Source organism: Labeo rohita, chromosome 3, assembly GCF_022985175.1.
Source record: "Labeo rohita strain BAU-BD-2019 chromosome 3, IGBB_LRoh.1.0, whole genome shotgun sequence".
NCBI classification, from domain to species: Eukaryota; Metazoa; Chordata; class Actinopteri; order Cypriniformes; family Cyprinidae; genus Labeo; species Labeo rohita.
In genome coordinates, this window is record NC_066871.1 from 31,839,721 (window position 1) to 31,863,325 (window position 23,605).

A 23,605-nucleotide genomic window follows, 5' to 3' on the forward strand; every position below is an offset into this window, starting at 1 on the left:
TATGTGACCCTGGACCACAAAACCTGTCATAAGTCGCTGGGGTATATTAGCAATAGCCAACAATACACTGTATGTGTCAAAATTATTGATTTTTCTTTTATGCCAAAAATCATTAGGATATTAGGTAAAGATCAAGTTTCATGAAGATATTTAGTAAAGTTCTTACTCTAAATATATCAAAACTTGATTTTTGATTAGTAATATGCATTAGTAAGAGCTTCATTTGAAAACTTTAAAGGTGATTTCCTCAATATTTCGATTTTTTTGCACCCTCAGATTCCACATTTTCAAATAGTTGTATCTCGGCCAAATATTGTCCTGTCCTAAAAACCATACATCAATGGAAAGCTTGTTTATTCAGTCACATATACAAAACGTTTATTTTGGACACAATTAATTGCGATTAATTAATTTGACAGCCCTAATATATATACACACACACACACACACACATATATATAAATAATAAAATATAATATAATATATTAATATAATATAATATAATATAATATAATACATACAAAACTTTTATTTTGGATAAGATTAATTGCGATTAATTGATTTGACAGCCCATATATATACTTTGTTTTTCCCTTTGTCTTGTAATGGCTATTAGTTGAGGTTAACACGAAACAGCTGTTCTGTGATCAGCAGAGTTTGCCAGGTGCAGCTGGATGTCTGGTTTTGAGACAGACCCACTGAGAAAGCAGGTGTTTACTGATCTCATGCTAGTTTCGCCATAAGGGGTAAGAGATGTGATGTGGTATGCAAACATGAAGAGAGAACACTGTATCTTCAGGATCTTTCCACATTTCGCATTTTAATGCGACTGGAGTTGTTTATACGCTTTTCTTCCGATACTAGATATAATGGATAGTTTGCATTGGATCCTTCACACATTTTTTAGTTCTTGCACAAATACACGCATCCTAGTGTAATTTCCTCTGTAATTTCCCGTTGTCTGGAGAGGCCCGCATGCTCGTGTGATCTATAGCAGTTCCCTTAAAATGGCAACTGAGCAGAAGGTCAAAGGGCAGTTGGTGAACCAAATTAGTTCCTGATTTCTCAAATAGGTTGATGCGAAACAAATTCACAAGTTGAAATGCAACTTCCATCAGGGTTTCGGTATCAAATGACACCAATCCTGCATAGAATAGTTCATTATTGTTTAGAAACGTTAGCATTTTTTCAGTACAGCTGACTTGAGAGGACTATTCACACTCTTTTGCTCAAAATGAGAACACAGTGTGCATTAAATCTTAAGATTTATGAAAGCTCTTGGCAACTTCTCCTCCTTTGTACTTTCATGAGTACTACCAAAACCCCTATAGCCAATGTTATATTTGCAATTTAAATGAGACATTTAATTAAAATGCAAATCTAACAAGCTGTGTTATTTATTGTAATTCTCCATTCTTCTGCACTATATAGCTGAATTTCAAGCTTTTAGTAAAAACAATTATTTCTCTCAAATTTGGATGTTTGAAATGCTGATCCAAAGCCAAATTTGTCATCCGGTGACTCCATGTAGTTTGGTCCAGTAACTCCGATATGCTGTGTGGACCCTACAGAAGAGTTTAATGGAGTGGAAACACTTCTTTCCTCCTACAGAGAGCATCAGCAGTGTCTGGACTCTCTCATTTCTACAAGACTAAGCCTGTCCTCTATTGGCAAACTTCAGCAATGGCATGTTGCACTATATTCTTACTTTGTTGAACCTAAAGATGTGTTCAAGAAGCACATGTGCTTTTGAACCTACTTACCTTTTGCCCCATGCTTGTTCAAGGAAGTATTTTTAGAAAACATCACAAAACCACAACATTTGTGTTGTTTAAGAGTACTGGGAATGTATATTACATTCAAATGTTGCAAGTCAAGCTGTATTTGACCTCTAGACTATAACTAATAAAAGTTTCTCTAACTTTAAAATCAGCTTCAAAGGGTTAAAAGGGTCACATAAATCCAAATGCAAAAAAATAAATAAATAAATAAAATAATAATAATAATAATAATAAAATAAATAATAATAATAATAAAAATAATAATAAAAAAAATAATAATTTTAATAGAATAATAATGTGTAGTAATATATATATATATATATATATATATGTGTGTGTGTGTAATGTAATAGTTAAAATCATATTATACAATGTAAAATATATAACATTCAAACCGTATTATATAATATGCATTGTTATATATATATATATATATATATATATATATATATATATATATATATATATATATATATATATACACACACATTTTAATGTTAATATTTATTTAATATTTTAAGTTTATACACATACATATATAATGTAATAAACATAGTTTTATTGTAATATATATTACAGTATATAATATGTATTATAATATTTAATATATTAATTAAATATTATTTGTATTATAAATATAAATATTATAGTTTTATAGTTTAAAATGTAACACACACACACACATATAATATAAAATATATTTTACATTATATATGTATTGTTATATATATATATATATATAATGTTTATATACACACACCCATATATAATGTAGTAAATATAGTATTTATGTAATATATTTCACAATATGATTTGTACTGTAATATTTTACTATTTTATGTATGCACACACACTATATATGTATTGTAATATTTAATATATTAATTTAATTTTTTTATGTATTTTAATAGTTTAAACTGTAATACATATCTACAATATTAATATATATATATATATATATATATATATATGTATATATACATACACTGATACACTGTAATATTTTATGTTTATGCACACATATAATGTAATAAATATAGTATTTATGTAATATATTTTACATTATATAATATGTATTGTAACATTTTACTATTTTACACACACACACACACATTACATATACATACACACAAGTAATTGTAATAATTTTATATTAACTTAATATATTTTTATTTTAAATCGCATTAATCTAAGTTAACATATGCTATAAACTGTCATTCATGTTAAGCACAAAATAAAAATCAAAGAAAATTGAAAAATGAAAATGTTTTGTCTTTTTTAGTTAACTGTGAACATATGAAAGAACTGAAATCGAGATGTTTCATTTCAGCTGAAGTGTATAATACTTCTTTAATCCTCAGATTCTAGTATTATATAATACTAAAAATTCCACATTTAAAATAAAAAAAGAACTTTAATGTCAATAATTTATCAATGTCTTTCCAATGTCACGTCTCAACAATAGTAGCATATTGTTAACAAACGTTTAATGATCGTTTGCTTGGTTAGACAGTCAAACCCTCAGAGAAAACTAAAAACAATTCGTAAGACAAATCTTTAGAAACTCTTCTCACAGTAACACAATCTCTATCAAGTCAAAAAGCTAATGTACAACAAAGTAGAGTTTACGCGCCACGTTAAGCATTCCCCACCAAACCTGCGACCGGAAATTTATTGTACTATGCTCATCCCCAGCAATGCAGCAAAGTGTTTAGTAAAATGGCACTACTATTTTTTACCGCTATATCTTGAACACAGATCCTGCTTTTCAAATACGTGAGAACTAAGCACTCGAGGGAAGTCAATAAGATGCTGACTGGAAGCTCTCAGTGGTTAAATATCCTATTACTCATCTCCAATCTTGGGGGAAAACGAAGAAATCTTGCTACATTATTAAATTCAAGAGAAACGAAAGACATTTTGTGTTCATACACGAGGCCGATCTACTCCAAAACAGTCCATGCTAGTTTATAGACGAGTTATTTGGCTTACAGTGACTGATAGAACAGCATTCAAAATACAGCACTGAATTCTCAAGGGTTAAATATAAAGGACGCTTCCCCGATCGATAATGGCAAGGTTTTGGTAAAGTGCACAGAGAGTTGTCTGGCAAACAAAGTAGGTTTTGATTTCAAAGCAATGGTATGAAATTAGCGTGGCTTCCTCCAATCAATCATTGCAGGCATACAAACCGCTAAACAACTGATTGGCCAGGATCTCTTGCGATTGTTGGATGTACGACGAAATGCCTACACTCACACAGTGACCCGATATGAAGGCAAGGCAGCGAGACAGATCTGAACGCCTCACGGCCCGACAGTATGCAAACGTCCAGTCACGAGCTGAATAGATTTGAATATTCAAAACAAAAACCACATCCAGTCAAAGCCTGTAGAACAAGCTATCTATGTGTTTATAATGCACGAGGAGGCACTAAGGATACATCTGTTAATGAAGGAGAGGAGGAATAAGGCTAATATGTTATATGAACCGTTTACCAACCCAACGCGGGAGCATATTTTGGGATCCGAAATGTGTTTGGGATTTCAGGAAGCAGGTCCCAGCTAAACCGTGAGTCTCTAATGTGAAGCTAGTAGGTGAGCCTGGAGGCCTTCATGTTGTAGCAGGGCCTGTCGGTCAGACCTCCCTGACCTCCGGAGAACAGCGACAAGCTTTCGGTTTTCTCCAGCACCACCTCCAACTCCTGGAAATCCTGTAGCCGTGCCACATCTTTATCCTGTTAAAAGAACATACATATACACACATATTTACAAAGGTGCAGTGTTGAACGATCTGGAATAGGGGTGTACGATAAATCAGGTTTAATCACAATTTATGCTACTTACTCATATCTCAATTTTTTTTTTGCTTCATTTGACATGTGCCATCCTACACTGACAAGAAGCCTCCACAAGCTTAAAGGAGTAGTTCACTTCCTGAACAATAATTTCCAGATGCTCACCCCTTTGTCATCCAAGATGTTCAGGTCTTCTTCAGTTGTAAAGAAATTATGTTTTTTTTTGAGGGAAACATTTCAGGAATTATCTCCAAATAGTGGACTTCCAAAAGGCTGAACTTCCAAAATGCAGTTTCAATGGACTCTAAATGATCCCAGCTGAGGAAGAAGGGTCTTATATAGTGAAACCATTGGTCACTTTTGAAACAAATTGGTAAATTATTAACTTTTTAACCTCAAATGCTAGTCTTGTCTCGTCTGTGCGATGTGCATGCATAGTCTGTGTAATCCGTGTCAATACAGTTAGGGTATGTCGAAAAACTCCCATCTTGTTTTCTTCTTCAACTTCAAAATTGCCCTACATTGCTGTTTTACCTTTTTTGGTAAAGGGTATTCGATCTTCTTTGCATGTTCACTTTGTAAACACTAGGTCAGAAAACGAGATAGGTTTTTCGACATACCCTTACTGTATTAAACCAGAAACACAGACCTAGACAAGACGAGCATTTGAGGTTGAAAAGAATATAAATTGCCAATTTGTTTCAAAAATGACATCGTTTTGCTATATAAGACCCTTCTTCCTTGGCTGGGATCGTTTAGAGTCCTTTGAAGCTGCATTGAAACTGCATTTTGGAAGTTCAACCTTTCGGAAGTCCACTATATGGAGATAATTCCTAAAATGTTTTCCTCAAGAAACATCATTTCTTATCGACTGAAGAAAGAAAGACATGAACATCTTGGATGACAAGCGGGTGAGTAAATTATTTGTACTTTTTTGTTCTGGAAGTGAACATCTTTAATGTATGCGGTTGGCAGATGTCAAGAAATCCCCCAATCACATCTTCGTTTCTCATAAATGGATACATTTTCCTCCCAGTGTTTTACTTAATCTTCCCAAGATGGCAACAATGAGGACAAAAAAGCAATGAAAACTGGTGTAAACATGAACAGTGGAGCTTAGCAAACTCAAATAAAAGTGTAATACAGTCAGTCTGTCTCTTTTTAGTTTTTTTACATCCCCATTTGCGTTGAAATCTGTCAGAAAACCTGAAATGTAATCAATCCAAGCCTGAATATTAACTACACAGATTATGACTGTGGTTGCTGAACGTTAACCATTTTTTAATTATTAGGAATTTCACTGTTTTTTTGCTTTTGAGAAAAGCTTCTTGTTTTTATGTAAAAATGGTTATTTATACAATACATATAATGCATAAAAATCTGATAAACCTGATAAAATAATGCATTTACTGACGAAACTAGATGATGTGAAATAAACCATGCATTTACTGACATTCTCTTGATTTGTCCTTGTGAATGTGCAATAATTTTGACCATCCAAAAAGGAAAAATGACAATAAAATGACAATAATCATGATTAATAACCATGATTATAATCATAATTTGTGAGATAAATAATCATGATTATCAATTTAAAGGGAGAGTTCACCCAAAAAATAACATTCTGTCATTAATTATGAAATCTGAGAGCTTTCTGGCCCTGCATAGACAGCAACACAACTACCACGTTCAAGGACAATGATAAAATAGTCCATGTGACATCAGTGGTTCAAATGTAATTTTATGAATCTACATAAACATAAACAGTGCATGTGTCACGGTACTCGCGTGAACGTGTCGAAGACTGACACGGAAGAAAAGAAATTGATTAACAAACTTGTTATTTTTGTTTTCTTTGTGCACAAAAAATATCCTTGTAGCTTTATAACATTAAGGTTGAACCACTGATGTCACATGAACTATTTTACTGATGTTCTTACTACCTTTCTGGGGCTTGAACGTGTCAGTTGCACTGCTGTCTATGCAGGGTCAGAAAGCTCTTGGATTTCATCAAAAATATCTTCATTTGTGTTCAGAAGATGAACGAAGGTCTTACGGGTTTGGAACGACATGAGGGTGATAAATTAATGACAGAATTTTCATTTTTGTGTGAACTAGCACTATCGCACAGCCCTAATCTGGAAGTACTGTCCATTCTTCTGTTGTTTTGGGACTGCAAATGAAAGGTGAAGCCACTAGATATGGCAGTATAGACATTTCCATGATTCAGTAGGGCTGTTTAGCTCAGCATGCTGAGGAAGAATTCTTGCCTGAGGCTTTTGTACCCATCATTTTCTGTTTAAAGTCACTAAAAACTCCATTAGTGTCTGCAGTTTAATATAACAAAATGGCCAAAAGTACTGTCAGATTTCAGCCATTAGAATCAAGTTTGTCACTCATTTTGCAGATAGAGCTGCTTCTACTCAATGATAAAAACACTGCTCAGATTTACCAGCTCTGTAGATGCAGACATGCTTAAACAATAGAGGATCTTGCTCAACCAAACAGAATGTCACTTTTACATATCATCAAGATGACTAAGAAGCCCAAGGTAAACCATGAGGAACAGATCTAAATCACCATTCCTCCACCAACAGCTAAAAATATGTATTTTTGCAGGAAGTGTTGTCTTTGTATTCATTCAAGTGCAAGATCAAACAACAACACTGATACGAGGATGACAGTGCAAAACTGTCAAACTTGCAGAATATTTTGTTGTCGTGCCCAACAACACTCTTAACCCATAATAATACTTATAAATTTAGCACAGCTTCAAATGTTTTATTGCTTTTAGATGGATACAACTGAATACAAATACTAGGGGAACACAAACATTTTTAATCAAATTCATTAAAGGGATAGTTCACCCAAAAATGATTTATTTACCCTTACGTTGTTCCAAACATTTTTGAGTTTCTTTTTTTCTGCTGAACACAAAAGGAGATATTTTGAAGAATGTTGGTAACCAAACAGTTGAAAGCAGCCATTGACTTCCATAGTATGAAAAATACTATGGAAATCAATTGCTACCGTCAACTTTTTTTTTTTTTTTTTTTTTTTTTAAATCACCAACATTCTTCAAAATAATCTTCTTGTGTTCAGCAGAAAGAAAGAAACTCTTACAATTTTGGAACAACTTGAGGGTAAATAAATGAAGACAATTTTAATTATTGGGTGACTATCGCTTTAAATATCCCCCTTACACTTTAAAGGAGAAATTAACTTCTAAAACAAAAATTTACAGATAATTTACTCACCCCGTTGTCATCCAAGATGTTCATGTCTTTCTTTCTTCAGTCGCAAAGAAATTATGTTTTTTTGAGGAAAACATTTCAGGAATTATCTCCATATAGTGGACTTCAATGGTGCCCGTGAGTTTGAACGTCCAAAATGTAGTTTAAATGCAGCTTCAAAGAGCTCTAAACGATCCCAGCCAAGGAAGAAGGGTCTTATCTAGCAAAAAGTAATGTCATTTTCTAAAAAAATATATACATTTATATACTTTTTGACCTCAAATGCTCATCTTGTCTAGCTCTGCGATGAGCATGTGTACTCTGTGCAGTCCCATTCAATAAAGTTAGGGATTGTTGAAAAACTCCCATTTCATTTTCTCCTCCAATTTCAAAATCGTTCTACATCGCTGTTTTACCTTTTTTTGTAAAGGGTGTTTGATCTTCTTTGCACATTCACCTTGTAAACACTGGGCCGGTACTTCTGCAGCGATGTAGGACGATTTTGAAATTGGAGGAGAAAATGTGATGGGAGTTTTTTGACATACCCTAACTGTCTTGAACCGGATAGACAAGATGAGCATTTGAGGTTAAAAAGTATGTAATTTTTTTTTTTTAGGAAATGACAGATTGTTTTGCGTTTAGAGCCCTTTGAAGCTGCATTTAAACTACATTTTGGAAGTTCAAACTCGGGGCACCATTGAAGTCCACTATATGGAGATAATTCCGTAAGTTTCTTTACGACTGAAGAAAGAACAACATGAACATCTTGAACGACAACGGGTTGAGTACATTATCTGTAAATTTTTGTTCTGGAATTTCCTGACATTTGGGGAAGCCTATGTAGGCAGTAGACTGGGAGACTTGACTTAGCTGTTCATAATCTCAGGCCTCACCTTTCTGAGCATAGTGTTGGGCAGCTTGCGGATCTTCTCCACGTGCTCTGCGCTGATGTCCAGCTCACGGCAACACACGCGGAGGAGGGCACGGTACGTCAGCTCCTGCCTGTCCAGTTCTACCTCGATGAAGTCGTTCTCTCTGACGTTGGTGTTCTGGATGCGGACCTTCAGGACGAGCTCTGAGAAGAGACAACAAGTCTGAGAGTGTGACTTGAGGAATCTCTCCGAATTCCTCAAACCAGTCTGTTTGTGAGATAGTGAAGATCTACTATTGCCTTCAAGTCATGTTGGAAAGATCGAATTTAGGAGATATGCATATTTTTAATGTAAATATGTATCTAAAACACCTCAAAGGCATAGTTTACCAAAAATGAAAATTCTCTCATTAATTACTCTCTTGTCGTTTCAAACCCGTAAGACATTCGTTCATCTTCAGAACACAAATTGTAAGATATTTCTGATGAAATTTGAGAGCTTTCTGACCCTTCATAGACAGCAACACAACTAACACACTCAAGACCCAGAAATGTAGTAAAGGCATCATTAAAAAATAATAAAGTTGTTATTTCTGTTTTCTTTGCGCACAAAACTTCTCGTAGCTTCATAACATTACGGTTGAACCACTGATGTCACATGGACTATTTTAATGATGTCCTTACTAATATTCTGGGCCTTGAATGTGTAAATGAGAATAAGTAATTAATGACAGAATTTTCATTTTTGGGTGAACTATCACTTTTCTGTAGCGCAACTGTGATTTTGAGTAAAATACACCACCGTCTGAGGTCAGGTTTATTTTATTAATTTCTTATTTCTTATATATATTTTTATTTATTGAGGATACATTAACTTGATAGTAAAGACATTTATAATATATATATAAAAAAAAAAATTGTATTTATTTATTTTTATTCATTGTGGATGCATTAACTTGATCCAAATTGATAGTAAATACATTTATAATTAAAAAAAAAAAAAAAAGATATTAACTTGATCCAAAGTGATAGTAAAGACATTTATAATTTTAAAAAAGATTTTTCTTTCTTTCTTTCTTTATACTTACTTTCTAGTCATCAAAGATTCCTGAAAAAAGTATCACAGTTTCCACAAAAGTATTAAGCAGCACAACTGTTTTCAACATTGATAATAATAAATGTTTCTTAAGCAGCAAATCAGCATATTATTATGATTTATGAAGGAACATGTGACACTGGAGACTGGTGTAATGATGCTGAAAACTTAGGTTTGCATCTAAGGAATAAATTATATTTTAAAATATATTAAAAGAAAAAAAATATTAGTTCAATTCCAATACTATTTCACTAAATTATTGCTTTCACTAAAAACCTTACTCATTTGCTGATGATACATGTGTGTGTATATTTTTTTCATTTGTTTTTATTATATATGTATGCACATGTATATTCCTATATTCATATGAAACAAAAGTAATTAGCATTTTTCTGCTATTATAAATCTTGTTTTATATAATTCGAACAAAATGTACACATTTGTAATTTTAACATAATTTTTAAATGTACAACTAGTTTTATAAATTCATTAAAAAATTCAATGGTAATTTATAAGTAACATATTAATGTTACTTCTTTTATTTTCTTTCACTGTTTTCATTATTTATGGTGTATCCCACACTATCTGCTTTCTTGCTACCTAGCAACCTCAATCAAATCGCCTTTCAGCGATGCTATCTGCAATGCTTTTAATGTGGAGGTCAAAGCAGAGGTGTGTTGAATCATATGACAGGGCCTTTAGATGCTCTTCAGTTCACTGACCCACAAGCTTCCTAGCAAATCTGCACTGTACCTTGTACATTAACAGGAAAAGTGCTGGTGAAAAAGAAGGGCTGGAAGGCCGGCATGGAGCCACCGAGCTGGGAGCAGTTGATCTGCTGCGGGATGGACTGCTGCCGAGTGACGGTGGCGCTGGGAACCTGCGGCTGACCGCTGCTTCCACTGGGAGAAGGAAGCGTGGGACACACTGGGCCGTTCTGTGCTATGGGATGAGGGTGTGTAAACTCGCAGTGGTTGGTGTGATGAGTCTCTGAGGAGAGCTCCATGGGAAGGCCGCCATTCACCACTGGACTCGGCACCACGCCGTTCTGCTCCACCACCGGGATGTAGGGTAACTCCTGCTGGCTCTGGCTGTCTGAGAAAAGGCTCTTGGGCTGCTGATGCTGGGGCGGGAGCTGCTGCTCTTGTGTCGGCGATAAAGTCGCTGGTTCTGACTCCAGGGGCTCTGGATGATTGTTGGTGCCGTTTCGCTGTGCTATGCTCAGGTTGTCTTTATCCATCTTGCTGAACAAGAAGGGCGGGTTGCTAAGATAGTTTGGAATGATTGGCAGCTCTGGTTCCTTCACCTCAGGCACGTCTTCCTCTTCCACTGGAGACGGAATGACAAGCATGAATGCGAAAGCATAAAGACAAGTGCTTAATGACTGTACACAGAAGGTTGTCTGTTTTCATGTTTGCATTTTAGTGTGTTGTAGTGTATACAATTATTGTATGTGACCCTGGACCACAAAACCGTCATAAGTGTCAATTTTTGAAATTGAGATTTGTCTCATCATCCGAAAGCTAAATAAATAAGCTTTGCATTAATGTATGGTTTGTTAGGATAGTATTTGGATGAGATATAACTATTTGAAAATCTGAAATCTGAGGGTGCAAAAAAAAAATCTAAATATTGAGAAAATCGCCTTTAATGTTGTCCAAATGAAGTTTGTAGCAATGCATATTACAAATCAAAAATTAAGTTTTGATATGTTTACGGTAGGAAATTTACAAAATATCTTCATGGAACATGATCTTTACTTAATATCCTAATGATTTTTGGCATAAAAGAAAAAAACGATCGTTTTGACGGTTTTGTGGTCCAGGGTCACATATGTCATAATAAATTGATCATTCAATTATGAATTATACCATTATGGCCAATGATCTTTAATATTTTGTCTAAATAACTCAGAATAATAATAAATATAATAATAATAATAATATGAACATGGATATTCATTTTATTAAAGATTAAATGTAACTATATTATTAAATATGTAGTGTTTGTAAATGTTAACTTTAAGCTAAAGATTTAAAAATGTATTTTTATCAATTTTAATTTTATCAACATTTCAAAACAGTGGATTATGGAAGGTTTTAAATATGTATTTTAGTGTTTTTAAGAATTAATATTAGCAAAAAAATAGGGATGCAAAATTTGAAAACTGCTTATGTTATGGCTGATAAATTCTGCAGTATTTTATCTAAATAATTAAAAATACAACATTGAAAAGTAAAGCAGTAGTTCTGAATGCTACATTTTTGACATCACAATAAAATTCAGAATAATATAAAAAAAAAAAAAAAAAATTAAAATAACATTAAATGTAATGCAATGTTTTAAGGGTCATCGGTATGATTCTTTATTATCATTCCTTTATTTTATCTTAACTTTTTATTTCTCAGGTAAGTGCACTGTAAAATGATCATGTTAATACTGGGTAAACATGTATAAAAATAAATAAATAAAAAAAGATAAAAAAACAATAGTTTTAAATGCTTGACCTTGGATATCACAATATTATAAAAAATATTAATAATAAAAATAAATAAAAACGATAAGTAATATTATTTTTGAGACTCATTAAAGATTATATTTAACAGTGTTTAATTATTAGAGTTTTTAAAAATGAAGTGAGAACAAATCTAAATGTTGAAATAGGAAAAAATTCTACATGCATAATCAATTATCCAATACTGACTGATACTGATAGACAATAACAAATATAAATCTCTGACATTGTGAAATATCATGCATCCCAAACAAAAATCAACTTAGATTTGATTTAATATGTAAATAAGTTAATAAATGTGCGTTGTATGAATGCATATGAGCATTTGTATCTGTATGTTAATGTAACACCTACCTAATTAATATTTATGCATATTATCCACACACATTTATATTCTAGCACAGAGGTTTTTAACTTTGGCCCTCCAGTACCACATTCCTGCAAAAAGTTAAACTCCAACCCTAATTAACCCCACCTGAACAAGCTAATCAAGGTCTTCAGGATTACTAGAAAGATATAAACTGATAAGTTTGACCAACATTGCTAAGCTCTGCAGGAAAATGGACCTCGAGAGCCAAAGTAGAGAAACATTTAGGCTGTATATGAGGGCTTAGAAAGTATCCGAGCACCAAACACATCATGTCCTGGCATACAGAAGGTAGGTTTGCTAAAAAACATACCTCCAAGGAGTCTTCTGATTTCAGGTTTGGAAGTGAGTTGAACGGCTAACTCTTCTTTCGCCGTTAGAATGTCTTTGTCGGCTCCGGCGTTCAACAGATAGGCCACTATGTGTTTGTGGTTTCTTTTACAGGCCCAATGCAAACATGTCCTGGATGAACATGAAGGGACATCAGAACTTCTTAAACATGGTTTGCAACGTGCAGTCAAATGAGTTTGAATGCATTTAGTCAGAACTACTAAAACAAAGCAGTCGAGGCTTGGCATGAATGTCAGAACAAATCTAACGCCTCAATTCAGTTGCTCGACAAATACCCGCAGTGAGAAAACACAGAGCCTAAAGACAAGCTGTCTAATTAAGCATGTCAGGAATGCTGCCAGGCGAGATGAAAGGTAAGGGCTTATCTACAGCGCTCATAATCTTCTCAGTGTTCCTCAGTCCTGCTCTGCACATTATAAAGGGCTTTTAGTATTACATCATGACCCTGGGCTGATGCATTTTAAATCCTATTAGGGCCACATTTAAACCTATATATTAAACATTTAAGCAACGTACATGTTATACAATGCAAGACAATCAGGTGCAAGAAGGTAGCCATTTGATGAGCAACAGACAACCAATTAGAAACACGTATAGCCCCGCCCCAAACTCACACCATTGGTTGATCCAAATTTGCCTCTGTATATAAAAACGTCGTGATGGCCACTATTGAAACTGCTTCATGAAGCTTCGAAACCTTTGTTTCGTAACAGTGGTTGGTTCGTAGTGTGTATCAAACTGCCAAAGTCAAGTGATTTCAGTAAACAAGGCTTTGTTACAATCACATTTGTAGTCATTTTTAACAACAGATTTGTCTAATTAAAAAAAATGAGTAGTTAGTAGTCTCTTACTGGCCTGACAATCCAAACAAGCCCTGCAAATTAATAATACATATTTTAAAAAACACATACATCATATAGAGGCTTTATTATTTTGATCACATTTAATATATTATACTTTGAAGAAAGCATTTGCATTGGATTTGTTGCTGTTTTTAGCTGTTTCTGTTGCATTTACACAGGTTTGACCAGCAGTTGTCACGAGCGTGTGGCATTTCAAGTGCTTCGAAATACTGAATCAATATTGAAAAGGTTTGTTTCTCCCATCACTATTACAATGAAAGTATTTTCTTCATCAAAACAGATCTGAAGAAATGTAGCATTACATCGCTTGCTCACCAACGGATGCTCTGCAGCGAATGGGTGCCGACAGAATGAGTCCAAACAGCTGATAAAAATGTCACAATAATCCACAATAACTGACATGACTCTAGTAAAGTTAAAAGCCACATGTTCGTAATAAATAAATCTATCGTTAAGATGTTTTTAACTTCAAATCTTTGACTACCATTGCTTACAGCTAATACACAAGTCCTCTGTCTATAATAGTACTTTTTCCAGTGAAAACATAATCTTGTCTGAATCAGGGGAGAAATATGCAAAGATCAAGCAAATGAAAAACAGTTCTGAACAAATATGTTGCTGTTTTTTAATGTGACAGGACAATGGGGGGAAATGACTCGTATTTTTATGTAAATAGAGTGTTTTCATGACGCTTCGTTAATCTGCCATACTGGCGGAACTAAATGTAAACAATGCCATTAACCCGAACGAAACAAGCCTATTTTGCTGAAAATGGTCAGTTATTGTCATGTTTTGGGCTGTGCTAATCGGACAGACCAGAAAAAACATTTGAAGTACTAAAGACTGCCAAAAGTTATAACAAATCAAAGAGAAGAGTACAAAAAACTGTCAAAATGAGGTTGTGGTTGGCCAAACTGAACCAGGATTTTTCAAGGCAAGAATCCTGACAATGTTTATGTTTGTTATTTCCAGTCAGGTAGGTGAAATGTTAGGTTAATACCTTAATTAATACTGCTCGTATGTATCTTAACCACCTATTAACTATAGTTGGTAAAAACGTTGCTTACTAAGTCCTTCTCTATATGATTTAGCAGCTTCCACACATTTTCCCCCTAGTTTGAACATCATAAATTAACAGAACAACCCATTCAGTAGTACATGAACCGTACAATCTATGCTGTTGTTTACATCTGAGTATCTCCATCCAAACCGTGACGTTCCATTGGTGAGCAAGTGATGTAATTCTAAATTTCTCCAAACGTGTTTTGATTTAGAAACATCCACATCTTGAATGCCCTGAAGGTGAGTACAAATTTCCATTTTCGGGTGAACTATTTCTTTAGGAAGTGGGACACTGCGCCCCCTTGGTCACATATTTGGTCAGTACGCTAATGTATTCACTGTCAGGTATGAATTATACCCAGCAGCTCTCTTATCTTAAGAATAAAGGCGAATTGCTGTTTAAGCAACTGTATACACTCAGAAAACATAAAAGCTGAAGTGATTTCGCCTGTCGGGTCAGTGTTTATACGCACCATCCGTTAATCTCATTTTGAGAGTTGACGTTGACTCCGCTCTCCACTAAAGTCTTCACCTCATCAATGTCCCCGATGGCACTGGCCTCTCTCAGACGCTCCTGGAGCTCTTTATCCAGCGATGTCGTTGACATTATTCAAGCGTTTATGGAAATGAAAGCTTCATACGAACTGATACACTGTGCTTTTAAGACAGGAGACAAAAATAGACACTCAACTTGCTCCGCCGTGGCTTAAACTGTTGCCAGTTCCGGATGATTTTCGACTGAGACGTGAAAGGAGTATGTTTACAGTCTTTAGATTGAAATCGGATCAAAGCGGTACAGTATAATAAACCGGGTTGTGTTCAAATAATCTTTCGCCGACTACTGCAATCCACTCGTATCCGCTGCACCTCCCATGTTGGGGGCAATTTTCTGTGTAACACCTTCAGATCATGATCTTTGGTTCCTACTTACGACAGCCAGTAAATCATTCTAAAAACTAAGATAAGAGTCCGATCAGAGTTCAAGGAAGACAAAAATCTGTAGTCAGTAAAAAGACTCCGTGCAAGTTAATAGACTGATATTCTTTATTGATCAAGGAACTGCATAAAATGGAAGAGCAGCAATTAACTTCATAGTGCTGTTAATATTAGTGTCATTATTTTAAAAAAAATATTTTACCTTGAAATGTACAAGGATACAAATATTTGAAATATTAATTGTAACTGTGATTGAATTGATATTATCCACTGATGCAATTTATTTTAAAAAAAGGAGAACCAGTCAAAAGTTTTTGAACAGTAAGTTTTTTTTTAAAGTCTCTTCTGCTCACCAAGCCTAAAAATATTTCTACTATTTAAAATAGCTGTTTTCTATTTAAATGTATTTCAAAATGTAATTTATTCCTGTGATTTCAAAGCTGAATTTGCAGTGTTATTCCAGTCACATGATCCTTCAGAAATCATTCTAACTGATTTGCTGCTCAATATATTTTATTATTATTATTATTATTATTATTATTATTATTTTTATTATTATTTTTATTGTTATTATGTTGAAAACAGCTGAGTAGATTTTTTTTCAGATTTCTTTTTTGAATAAATAGTAGAACAGCAAATCTTTTGTAACATTATAAATGTCTTCATCATCACTTTTGATCAATTTAAAGCATCCCTGCTAAATAAAAGTATTAATTTCTATAATTCTTCCCCTAAAAATAATAATAATAATAATAATAATAATAATAATAATAACAATAGTATACTGATTAATAGTATAATACAAAAGCTTTTTATTTTAGATAAATGCTAATCTTTGGATTTTTCTATTCATTAAAGAATCCTGAAAAAAGTACTGTTTTAAATAACAATAATAATAATAATAATAATAATAATAATAATAATAATAACTGTTTTTTGAACAGCGAATCAGCATATTAGAATGGTTTCTGAAGGATCATGTGACACTAGAGTAATGATGATGAAAATTTAGCTGTAATCACAGGGGAAAAAAAATACATTTTAAAATATATTCAAATAGAAAACAGTTATTTTAAAAAATAAAAATATCTCAAAATTGTCTTTAAAAAACATTTAAAATCTTACTGTTCAAAAACTTTTGACTGGTAGTGTATGCATTTGGCTTAAAGGCATATCCAAAGCAATTTACACTGCATTCAAGATACAAGGCCTACATTTGATCAGTTTTCTTCCTTTTCGGAACATGGTGATTGGTCAACAAACTTAAACTGTATTTTACAAAACATTCGTAGCAAAAACTATGGTTAGCATGGTAAATCATTGAATAACACTGCAAAACTAGAAGTCAAATGACCAATGAAGATGATCAAAGAAATTCACAGATGCTCAGATCTCAGTCTGGCTCTATCAATATTATGTGCATTTTAAACATTTGTTTAAATTATTATTACTTTCATTTGCTGTGAAAAACACCTCCACATTTTTTCCAGAAAGACAGTTATGACAATTTTCAGCAAAGCTTTGTATTATTCAGTATCTCTGCACCGTTAAAACACTGCAGAGTCAGCACAAATGTAGATATAGTATAGATGATGTACAAATTGAAATTAGAATCAAACCACGCTGTCCTTGTGAAACAGTAAGCACTTGTTGTTGGCAGGCATATCAACCTAGAAAAATCAAAAACAGAAACACATGCATTTACAAGCATTTGATGACTCAAGGTGGTGAATCATCACATAATCACGCTAATCATATTGTAAAGTAAGAGCAAGATTTATAAGGCATTATGTCAGATTAATTTGCAATGTATCATGGCCAAGTATTGCATTACAGCCTCAAAGAAAAAAACCTTAACAGCAAAACTTTGAAGAGAAATGGGCAAGGCAGATTTTGAATTGAGCTATTCATTTTGGTAATAAAATGCTTACAATTTCCTCCAATCGCAGTCCATTTTCTTGGCCTAGTGTTTTTAGTAGTGACACATCTCTTAGACCCCACTCTGGATTTCTGTTAAAAACAAAAAAACAAAACAATTTTTTTAAAAAACAATACAGGGTAAAATTATAAGAGAATTTGTGTCAAGATCTTTTATGTTACCCTTTGTGATTCAGACAGCAAAAAAATAACTTTCTTTCTCAGTAGTTTTGTCTTGTTTTCCAGTACAAATATCTAAATTCTAAAATATGTTATCTTTAAAAGCAAAACGACTATAAAATCTATTAGATAGTAAGTCTTGTCTAACAAACATTAAGTTTATGCTTTACAAAAAGAAAAACTGTCAGTGAGGTAAACGCAAACTTGTAACTTTTCTTGTAATAAGTAATATAAACCGATTTTAGAATTTATAGATATTTGTAATGGAAAGCAGGACAAAAATACTTATAAGAGATTTTTTTTGGCATGTAAGTATATAAAAAGAACATATATACGCACTATAATTGCTGTATGTTTAGGGCTGAGTGTTTTTTATCTATATTTTTTTTTATCAAGAAGAATTCACATTTGCTAGCAATTTCATTTATCACTAACCTGTATCTCAAGCTTTGGTCAAAGTCAACATTGCTCTGAGGAGTAATCGATCCATTGAAAGCATAAGGCTGCAAAACAATATCAGATGCAAGCCATTAGAAGCCAATAGATATAAGCAAACGCATAATAAACAAATAAGCAAATAACAGCTTAACATGCAGCAAATACCCCATAAGTCAAAAGCAATCCTTGTGGCTTCAGCATTTTTCCAACACCATTAAACAAACCCTAAAACAAGAGGGACAAAAAGACAAATTATTTCTCCGATATTCAACAAATGGAGAGAAAGAGAAACAAAAGCAACCAAACATGATACCGTTGTGCAGGCCAGAGGTGAGATGTGCATCATGTTGATGTTCACGATGAGGTCACATGACTCGGGTTGAATTCCACCCCAGTTCTCCCAACTCTGAGACACATCAAGATAGATGGGTGGCTTTACATTCTGCAGCTTATGATACTGTCTATATGCCTCAATACTGCAATAAAAAAAAATGAAATCACAATATGGTAAGTCATTAGATATTTAGGATTCAATATCAGGATTCAATTTATGGTATACAGCCTAATTTAAAGAATAATCTAGTGTAAATATAGTGTTTGTAATTGTACTATATTAACTACAGAATTAATTTCTGTAAATCAGACGGGGAAAAAACGTCAAACTTTTATGTTGCCCTATTAATAAAGGACTATTTTTTTTGTTGACAGCGATGACATCACAATCAGGACATTCTGACTAACGTTACTCTTCAACATTTATGTTATTTTCTATTATTCTATTAGCCTTTATTATATGTGACCCCAGACCACAAAACCAGTCTTAAGTCACTGGGGTATATTTGTAGCAATAGCCAAAAATACATTGTATGGGTCAAAATTATTTATTTTTCTATTATGGCAAAAATCATTAGGAAATTAAGTAAAGATCATGTTCCATGAACATATTTTGTAAAATCCCTACTGTAAATATATGAAAACTTAATTTTTTATTATAAATATGCAATGTTAAGAACTTTATTTGGACAACTTTACATGCGATTTTCTCAATATTTTGATTTTTTTTTTTTTTTTTTTTTTTTGCACTCTCAGATTCTAGATTTTCAAATTGTTTTATCTCAACCAAATATTGTCCTATCCTAACAAACCATACATCCATGGAAAGCTTATTTATTCGGCCTTCAGATGATGTATAAATCTCAATTTTGAAAAATTGACCCTTATGACTGGTTTTGTGATCCATGGTCACATATGAACTCGAAGCGATTCATTACCTAAATGACTGAGAATATTATTTAGCAATATTATTTTAACAAAATTTAATAAGCTCGCGAGGCCTGCGTGACGTCAGCTCTAAATTAAATTGTTTCTGAGGGGGAGCAATTATTTGAATTTGGTGAAAGATCAGATTTTTAAATGTGCATTTATGAATAATGCAAGATCAAGAACGTGTACTTTTAAAGATATCTAACCCTAAAATACAAAACACATTTTTTTACTAGAGCACCCCTACAGAAGGTTTCTATAAGTAACTGAACAGCACCATCTAGTGATCTGCATCTGATATCTGCATCACTCTGAGCAAACTTTGGCAAGTGAACTTTGGTATCATAATCACAAGACTGCACGGGAAAATATAAATTAAGGATAGAGTAAAGGATTATTTTAACGACGTGCCATTATTCAGTAAATATGAGATGGGTTTTTGTTCTTAAAACTTCCATAACTTGAACTGTAGGCATTTCCGCAGCAGGGTGAATGTTATTCTAGTATAATAACAAGAGGTTAACAGGTTTCATGCCGATACTTACCTCGATATCGACTGTGCTTCAAATTCAGACGGCTGCCACGTAATGTTCGGAAACGCTTTGGCAAAGTGAATGACATGCTGTCCTGTGCCAGAAGATATTTCCAAAGCAGTCAGAGGCCTGTCTGATGTCACTCTGCGTTTTAATACAGCGAGGATCGGGTCCTTGTTTCTGTCGGCTGCTGCAGCATTAAGCATTTTACACATCCAACGACAAGTTCCTGGAACCAAGAGCAAGACGGAGCTGCGTGAATGGAACAGCAACTGGAAGAAGCGAGCCAGAATCCAACAAGACCTTTAAAATCTGCAAAGTACAGCGATCCAAAACAGTTCCTAAATTGTGCAAATGCACAAAACAAATTATTGCATTTCCATGATGGCAGCTGACATCGGGTCACATGAGATGCTTATTCATTTCGTAACAGCGTAAAATTGCAAGATGGTACAAATAACGCGGATTTAGCCAGAAGATTTCACTCTTTACTTCGTTGAGTATCAATGCACAGTCTGCACTTCAGTGCGATACGATTTAGAATTTAGATTCCACATCCCACAATGCATCGCGCTTCAACTTCCCCTTTGCCTTTAAAAAGTGGCGCATAAAGTCGAATGAGTCTGTGAATACGCGTCGTGCAAACTATGAGAAGCTCTGAGAGAATGTAGACATCAATACTTGTTTTAGCTGATATGCAACGGATTTAAACTTCCTTCTGGTCCAGTTTGTTTTCTACCTTGCACAAGCCCTGAAACAGCCTTCATATCTTAAAAATCTATAAATTGCTTTATGTGGCACTGGACCACAAAACTGGACCATAAGGGTGAGGTTTATAATATAAATAAGCTTTCCGCTGATGTATGGTTTGTTAGGATAGGAGAATATTTGGTTGAGATACAACTATTTGAAATTCTGGAATCTGAGGGTGCAGAAAAATCTAAATATTAAGAAAAGTTGTCCAAAAGTGCTTAGCAATGCATATTATTAATAAAAAATTAAGTTCTGATATATTTACAGTAAGAAATTTACAAAATATGTTCATGGAACATGATCTTTACTTAATATCCTAATGATTTTTGATCATTTTGACCCATACCATGCATTTTTGGCTATTGCTACAAATATATCCATGCTACTTAAGACTGGTTTTGTGGTCCAGGGTCACATGTATTATGTAAATTATGTGTTGCAATGCAATACAACAAAAACAACAGTTCAGAGAGAGGAAACAAAGATAAAAAACAGTTACAGTATGTAATGCATTACTAAAGCTGTATTTGATCAGATGTCCTATTTTGGTGTCTGCATCAATACATATAAGCCTAATACATTATAAAGCATATTGACAATATCCAGCATTTTTTTTTTTACTTGCATAATACACAATAACTGAGTAATTGATTATAACAGCTATAAAGAAAAAACACTTAAGTCTAACCTGATTTAACATGTAGGTAACTGTTCATACAGTAAATACAGTATATTTTATTCTATTATAGGGTCGACAATCAACAAACACTTTTGCTTTCCTGGCCCAAACCCATGCATGTTTAAAATATATTAACTTTATGTAATATTGAATATCAGTAGTTAAAACTAAAATCAAGCACTTTACATGTGCTTTAGTATGTTAGTCAACACATCAAAATAAGTGTACTTCTTTAAACCATAACAAAAGATTTTTAAATCATTGTAAAACAAAAATTTAAAATATTTAAGTTGACATAATTACAAAGTGCGCTTTTTAAGTGTCCTAAAGTGTGTTAAGAAACATAGTCATAAAGTGTTTTTTTTAAGTATGTATATTTATTTTCCAGTGTTTTAAACATATACTTAGATAAAATATACTTATAGATTTGAAGAACATTTAATACAATTAAGTGCATTTTGTTTGTTTGTTTGTTTGTTTTTTCAAAAAGAGAATACTGCATGTTGTGAAGTAATTTCAAACCTGCTCTTTTAGGCATGTTTTCAAAGGCTGCTTTGTTTTGTTGTTGTTGGCATGTGTTTATGTAATGTGAAGAGCTTCTTTCTCGTATTAAAAATACTAGTTACATTAGTTTTCTCATCTCAGCCATCATTTCTGTTAATAATATACAAGCTTAACAATATACAAATTGCATTCACTCATGCACTTTCCTGAGCACAATGGACACAAGACTGTGGCTGCATCAGTTAATGAAACATGAATCTAAGTTTTGACTGATAAAAATGTGTTTTGTTTAAATGTTATTGATATTGGTTACAGTATACTCAAACAATAAAACATAATACATTTTTTTGTGCTTTTAAGCGAAGACTGAATTGGTATGAAAATGCATGTCTCTTATAAACCTATACTCTCCTGTGTCTCAATTATTGAAAAGCAAGCACACTTTTTTAAATTAAAATATTTTCAAATTACACCAGTGGCAAATGACACAGTATCTGTTAATAAACATGAACACAGACAATAGGCCAACACACAGGACAAGCTAACTACAAAAGACAAATTACCAAGTATTTAATTTAGTTCCCTTTGCTTTCTGCTGCCTGACAGGAACAAACTTCTTTAATGAGCTTTTTTTTATTTTGTAACAAATGCATTGTTAAATCAGCTTTTACTTCACCCACTGCAAATGGACTACTTTTGTTAATTTTCTTTTGCAATTGTGTTTCGTGTCTGTAAATCCTGGACCTTTAGGGACACTTTTACATGTATTTAAGCTTGTACCTTTAACAATTAGTTAATTCTCTACAAAATAGTAATATCTGTTTGCCACTGCCAGTGATATTCAGTTGATATTTTGACTCTAAAAATTTAACATAGCACTACAAAACGGATTTAATTTACAGCCCAATAAAATACTCAACATGTATGGGCCCAGCTGCACAAACCCCCCCTAAAAAGGGACAGTTCATCCCAAAATTTACATTTGTCATCGTTCATGCACCCTCAGGTTGTTCCGAACCTGACTGAATTTCTCTCTTCTGCTGAATTTGCTTCTTTTACGAATGTTGGCAACCAAACAGACTTATACTGTATGAAATAATAATAAAAAAAAATACCGTAAGTTTTTCAATGCGGAAGTAAGCTGTTTTCTGGTAATGTGTTAGATCCACCACATGGTAATGTTCATAATCCACCACAGGGAAATAACGAGAATATCGAAGTGCACGGTAAAACAGTTTGCACTACAAACCAGTGTGTTCATAATTAAGATAATACATTAAAATAATATGGCAAGACATACCAATTTGCAATATCAAGCAGCAAAACGAGCTGGTAGTGGATGAGACCGGAAGCTAGACACAAAACATTTACAAAAGGCTGCACCCACTCTTATGGGAAAAATAAGGTGGATACTGTGACAACTGTTTCTAGTGAATCATGCATAAAATTTCTGGTGAATCATGCAT

At 33.4% G+C, this 23,605-nt stretch overlaps 4 protein-coding genes across 4 annotated transcripts in view; all 4 read right to left on the reverse strand.

Annotated features, from left to right (window-relative positions):
• rps2 (ribosomal protein S2) overlaps positions 1-23,605 on the reverse strand; it is a 231,621-nt gene that overhangs the window by 194,855 nt on the left and 13,161 nt on the right. The gene's annotated exons all lie outside the window — the stretch shown is intronic.
• Positions 1-23,605, reverse strand: part of gas7a (growth arrest-specific 7a) — a 310,258-nt gene that overhangs the window by 103,099 nt on the left and 183,554 nt on the right. The gene's annotated exons all lie outside the window — the stretch shown is intronic.
• Positions 3,181-15,828, reverse strand: ankrd40 (ankyrin repeat domain 40). Its single transcript, XM_051100539.1, has 5 exons — positions 15,410-15,828; positions 12,974-13,122; positions 10,532-11,107; positions 8,705-8,886; positions 3,181-4,518 (listed from the first exon to the last, which is right to left on the reverse strand). Exons 1-5 carry the CDS (start codon positions 15,541-15,543, stop codon positions 4,372-4,374), a joined length of 1,188 nt encoding a protein of 395 aa, XP_050956496.1. The 5' UTR covers positions 15,544-15,828; the 3' UTR covers positions 3,181-4,371.
• Positions 16,618-20,752, reverse strand: mettl26 (methyltransferase like 26). The gene is made up of 6 exons (XM_051100615.1): positions 20,216-20,752; positions 18,721-18,883; positions 18,573-18,632; positions 18,405-18,472; positions 17,804-17,882; positions 16,618-17,542 (listed from the first exon to the last, which is right to left on the reverse strand). The coding sequence occupies exons 1-6, from the start codon at positions 20,416-20,418 to the stop codon at positions 17,486-17,488; spliced, it is 630 nt and encodes a 209-aa protein (XP_050956572.1). The 5' UTR covers positions 20,419-20,752; the 3' UTR covers positions 16,618-17,485.